The 5,732-nt window shown below is 45.9% G+C and overlaps 1 protein-coding gene across 1 annotated transcript in view; it reads right to left on the bottom strand.

The window, feature by feature from the left end:
- Positions 1-467, bottom strand: part of LOC106532736 (uncharacterized) — a gene marked incomplete at its 3' end in the record, with an annotated part of 13,230 nt that extends 12,763 nt beyond the window's left edge. The window contains 1 exon segment of the mRNA XM_014028854.1: positions 219-467. Within this exon segment, the coding sequence (XP_013884308.1) occupies positions 219-467 (249 nt within the window).
- Positions 468-5,732: the final 5,265 nt, after the last annotated feature.

Below are 5,732 nucleotides of genomic sequence, written 5' to 3'. Positions count from 1 at the left end.
AGCAGGAAAATGAAACTTATCGCCGTCTTTTTTTTACCGACCTCAAAAAAGTTATCGTGCAATTAATTGATTTATTGTCTATCGCGACAGGCCTAGGACCACGTATGCCTCTGGCCATTTAATGAAATAATCCATAGCCACAAGCACGTAGCAATTCCCCTGGTCTGTGACAAGAAATGGGCCCAGGACATCTACACCCACCCTTTCCATAGGGGCACCAAACTGGTATTGCTGTAGTGGCACTCGCGGGCACTGAGTTGGCCCCTTTCGTGCAGTGCAGGTATCACAATGATGGACAAACAACTCTGTATCCGGCCAGCATCCTGGCCAATAAAACCGCACCCGAAGTCGATAAAGGGTTTTGGAGATGCCGGAGTGTCCTGCTCCACAGGTTCCATGTACCAGTCGGAGTATCTGCTCTCGAAGCCACAGAGGTATGAGTAATTGTAGTGTTTTTCACTGTCCATTCGGTGCCACCCACCATCGATAGAGCAACCTATCTCGGAGCTGGAGGTTCTGCCACTGGGAGTGCAGTGCCTTGGTCTCTCTGTTGAGGGCTGATACATCTGCCCAGGCTGGCCGTTGCTAAGACTCTATCCAAGCATGAACCCTGGCAATAACTGGCTCCTGACGCTGGAGCTGCTGGAGTTGTTGAGGTTCAAGGCTCTCCACTTCCTCAATGTTAATGCCATCTTCCAGCAGGTGGGAGGCCCGTACACTGTGGAGTTCTTCAGCCCAATGACAGTGTCTGCAACCCCCTTTGCATGGTCTCCTGGAGAGGGCATCGGCGTTGGAGTGTAGGCGGCCAGCCCAATGCCTCCCTTCAAAGCTGAAGRCCTGCAGTACTTCAATCCACCTGGCTAGCTATCCTTCTGGTTCTTTAAAATTCAACAGCCAGGTGAGTGAAGCCTGATCAGTCCGGAGAACAAACGGTTGGCCATAGATGTAGGGGCGAAACAGATGAAGACCCAAGACCACAGCCAGCAGCTCCCTACGTGTGACACAGTAGTTGCTTTCTGGTTTGTTTAGTGTACGACTAGTACGCAACCACTTGTTCGCCATGTCTGCTATCCTGGGAAAGCACTGCACCTACTCCCACATCGCTAGCATCCGTGTCAATGATGAAGGAGCGGTTAGGATCTGGGTAGGCAAGCACTGGGACTTCTGTGAGTGCACTGCGGAGCTGATCAAAGGTGATGGCACAATCATTTGTCCATTGAAACACCTGGCCTTTCTGGGTGAGCTGATGAAGCCTCTGAAGTACCTGCGGTAATAAGATGCCAGTCCGAGAAAACTGTGCAGCTCATTGATGTTTTCTGGTGTTGGCCACTCACAGACAGCTGCCACCTTTTCTGGATCTGTGGCCACACCTTTTCCACTAATCACATGTCCAAGGAATGCAACCTCYTTGGAACACGACATTTCTTTGGATTGAAACTTAACTCTTCCTGCTTCACAGCCTGGAATGTGTCTCGCAGGTTTTGAAGTGCCCCTTGAACATCAGCAGCATGAACGAGGACATCATCCAGGTATACTACACAGCGATTCCGTGTAATTCCCGCCAGCACCCTCTCTATTAGCCGTTCAAAAGTAGCTGGGGCAGTGCACAGTCCAAATGGTATCACTTTGAACTGCCACAGTCCTTGGCCAATGGTAAAAGCAGCCTTAGGCCGTGCCTCCTCAGTTAACTCCACCTGCCAATAGCCACTGTGGAGGTCAAGTGAGCTGAACCATGGAGAACCCGCAATGTAATCCAGTGCATCATTGATCCTGGGCAGGGGGTAGGAGTCTTTAATTGTGACATCATTGAGGCTCCTAGTCCACACAGAACCGCCATGACCCATCTTTCTTTTTCACTAGGACTGCTGGGGATGCCCATGGGTTGTTGGAGGGTTCAATAACTCCAGCCTGAAGCATCTCCTCCACCTTTTGATGCGCAGCTTCACGTTTAGCAAGTGGTAGGCAGAGGGGGCGTAATCGGATGGATTATGCCTCTCCTGTGTTGATGTCATGCAGAACAAGTTTGGTGTGCCTGCAGTATTCATCTTTTGCAGCAAACACATCAGAAAACTCATCCAACAGTTCTTTAAGTTGCTGCTGTTGTTTTTTGTTCAACCCCAAGCTACTCCTCTTTAACAGTTCTTCCAAAGCCTGCTGGGTCTCTGATGATGGTGGCTGGACCAGCTGCTGCAATGTGGAAGATGTAGTGATTTCTGGCCACAGGGCTGGTGTGTCCTCTGGGTGGGAGAGCACTGTATCTCTTGTTGGGGTGGAAGGGGGCAAGCTAGGGTCTCTCACTGCTCCCGGTGGTGTCTTTATGGCAGCTGWAACCAGTAGCGGATGCTGGTCTTACAAGAAGAGGAAGCTCAATTTCGGCCTACGATAAAATGTGTTGGTTTATAAATTCTACCCTCCGTTCCTTTTCAAGAAAATGATCTGTGACCCTGTCACAGACCTTTTTTCAGTTTATAGTATTTATTCATTTCATTTAAAAAAACAAAACATTACATAWAACAAAACAATACAAATAAAATAAAATTAAAGGCAGCAGCAGAAGAAAAACCTTATATCTGCTCCTATTTACAAAAATATTAATAAACCAAATAATAAAACGAAAAAATTCAACTCCTCAAACAGTGACTCATACAAATTAAACAATTACATATTTCTTTAACAACTTTGCTTTGATCATTTTTTGAAGMAATTAATTGATCCAAGGCTTTTATAATCATTTTCCAGATTATTCTATAGCCTTTTACAGCAGCCAGCTCACTTTGTCATACCAGGACAGCTGAAAAGACCTGTTATTCCCTACTGTGGGGATAAAAAATTTTTTATCTTACTTTTACCCACCTTTTGCACCAGATTAATCTGAGGAGTTGATCTGTCCTGTTGTTTAACTCTAAGTTTTCCTTCATAAGGAAGACTAGCAAATGGCTTTGCCAAAATCRGGTCCACAACATTCAATCTTTCTGCCATTATGTGCAGCTTGCTACCTAGCTAGCTCACTAGCTGGGACTGGCGCAAGGCTAGTGTGAAATGTGTCCGCCTGTGTGAGTGCTTTATGACTGTGAAGGGGCTCAGCAGCCCCCGCTGGACAGAAGTCAGAAAGAGTGATAGAAATCTGTCTCCAAACACAAACAGCTACAAAACAACCACTAGAAATAGAAGCTCGATTTGTCGCTAGTCGTTTTTAACAAAGAAAATGCTGCTAAAAGGATTAATAAAGTCTCCAGTTCAACTCAGAACAGAAACGAAACTAAAAATAAGCTCCCATGGATTTTTACACCAAAAGATCGCTGATTCGCTCATTTAGCTGTCAATCAAAAAGGGATTCAACCTCCGACAGATCATCCAATCATCATGCAGAAGCTGAGCGACCGAGCCAGCTGAGGCCAGCCCACTTCCCCATAGACCCCCAGAGACGCTGAGCATCCATGGGCGGGACAAAGCCCAGCATTTATCCAATGACTTGTCTCGTTTTGCTGCATTCTTTGCATCGCTAATGAGCTCTGTGGAAGCTCAGAGTCCACACTGTTTAAAGCACTGTGAAGCTGCGGGAATGAGTGAGAGGAAAGTCACGTCGTTACTGTGATAAAAAGCTGATTCTGAACAAAAGTTGAGTGCGTTGTAGTGCAAATTTAGTCAATAACGTACTCACAACTATTTGATTCATTTTTTTTCCATTTTAGGGGAAGCTGAGCTTCCCTTGCAGACTTAGAGCAAATCCCTCTGGCTAAAACATTGTTCTGTTGGCTGGGACCCTTCCCATTGAATGTCTTGGGATCCACTGTTTTGGTCCCCAGGCAGAGCGTGCATCTATGTACATCTATCACAGCTCCCCACTTCACCAATAAGTCAAGCCCAATTATGCAGGCATCTTGGATGTTCATCAGCAAAAAAGGTGCTCAGTGCTATGGCCTGCCACTGCAACCTTCAGCAGACCTTTCCCCTGTACATTTGTTCACTCACCAGTGATGGTTGTGATGCTCTCTGTAGTGGGGTTCCAAACTTGAGGGCTTAAATTGTCCATATTAGCTAGAGTGTCAGGGTGTACAATGGAAATGGTGGATCCAGTGTCYACCAGAGCTTGGCAAACAGAACCATTGAGGTTACAGGTGATGTACAACCCCTGCGTCCTTCCCAGCCGTCCCAGTCTCGGTGTGTATGTTAAGGAGGTCAAACAACATTCATCAGGTGACAGCCCCTCCCGTTGCCACCCCATTCTAGTTTAACTGTTCCATGGGTGGTGAATTGCATGGAGCTGGGGCCAGACAGAAACATGCAATATGTCCAGACTGGCCACACATATAACAATTCTCTGCTGCTTGATTCCGATGGTGACAGCGTGAGGTTGATGGAATGGTGGTGTGGCGAGCAAACTCCTCATCATTGCTCCCATAACTGACTTGTCTTGCTTGATGTTTGTCAATGTTTCGATGTCCTTCAGGGCACAGCACATGCTCAACTCACTCTGCTTCACCTAAGGCTATTGTCATTGTGCTGGGAGACAAGGGGCGGACATGTTCACGGAGTCATTCTGGTTGGAGTCCCTGAGTTAAGGCTTGGACAGCTAGCTCCTCTTGAATCCATCCAGGGAATTCAGGGTAGCTCAGGCAGGTTAGGGTACACAGGTCAGCAGCATATGCTCCCAAACTTTCACCAATCTTTCTACTTCGTTTAGCTAATTTGTCTCTGGCATCATCAGCAAATACATAACAACCAAAATGCTGTTGGATGGCATTCTGCAGTGTTCGCCAGTCCTGTAACTCCTCTGTTTGGAGATAAGTTAGAACTTGAAGAGCTTTACCTTCAAGAGCGAGGGCCACATGTCCTCCAATAATCTCATCTGACCAGTTGTTGAGTTGTGCTGCAAGCCGAATTTGGACCAAAAAAGCATCAGCTGGCTCTTCTCCACCATAGCAAGGTAACTTAATCACAGACTGCAGTGGACTCTGCATCCTGTTGGTGGTGTAATCTTGAGTATTAGCTGAATTAACCATGCCCAGGCTACTAGCTTCTACCTCTGGAGCAGGGCATGGCGTTGAAAGTATCGGAACTGGTGGTTGCTTTCGTCTGCGGTCAACAGGCCGGGAATCACTTCTGCCATCTGGCTGATGGCTGCTCCCTCTGAAGCTGGATTTCAATGCTGTGCCGAGATCCATCTCTGCTTCTTCCTGAAGATCAGCAATCCTTTCAAGAAGAGCTTCAAGTTTTGTTCTTCTCATGATCCCACTTCTGACACCAGTATAGCAACTGTTGCTAGCAGGAAACATGACAGGATCAAGTCTCTTCAATGTCAGATTTTATTTTCTTCTTGAACACACCCCTTAAATGAAAATACCTTCCCTTTATGCAGCCAGGAAGCTTATTTCACTCATGGTGCAATTTTTACAGTCAAACTCCAACACAGTAATCAGATTGAACTTAAGAAGAACATCAAATCTACCAACATTTTGACGACAACAACATTGTAACATTTAAAAATAATGAACACAAAACCCCACAAAATTACCCATCACACTTTGTGGCCCACACAGTCACTCTGGGACATTACAATATATTTTATTTAAATGGTTTATTTAGTTATCAGCTTATTATATAACCATACAGATGTTGTTAATGTATGGCACAGCTGTGGCAGTTACATTTAGCGAGGAGAATGAACCCAAATCCAGACAGAGATAGAGTTTTGTAAAAGGTAAAATGTTTATTTAACAAAAATAAAACAA

The sequence above is a fragment of the Austrofundulus limnaeus genome, unplaced genomic scaffold, assembly GCF_001266775.1.
Source record: "Austrofundulus limnaeus strain Quisiro unplaced genomic scaffold, Austrofundulus_limnaeus-1.0 Scaffold822, whole genome shotgun sequence".
NCBI lineage: Eukaryota > Metazoa > Chordata > Actinopteri > Cyprinodontiformes > Rivulidae > Austrofundulus > Austrofundulus limnaeus.
The sequence above is the reverse complement of the archived record's forward strand: the minus strand, read 5'-3'. Positions and strand labels throughout refer to the sequence as shown.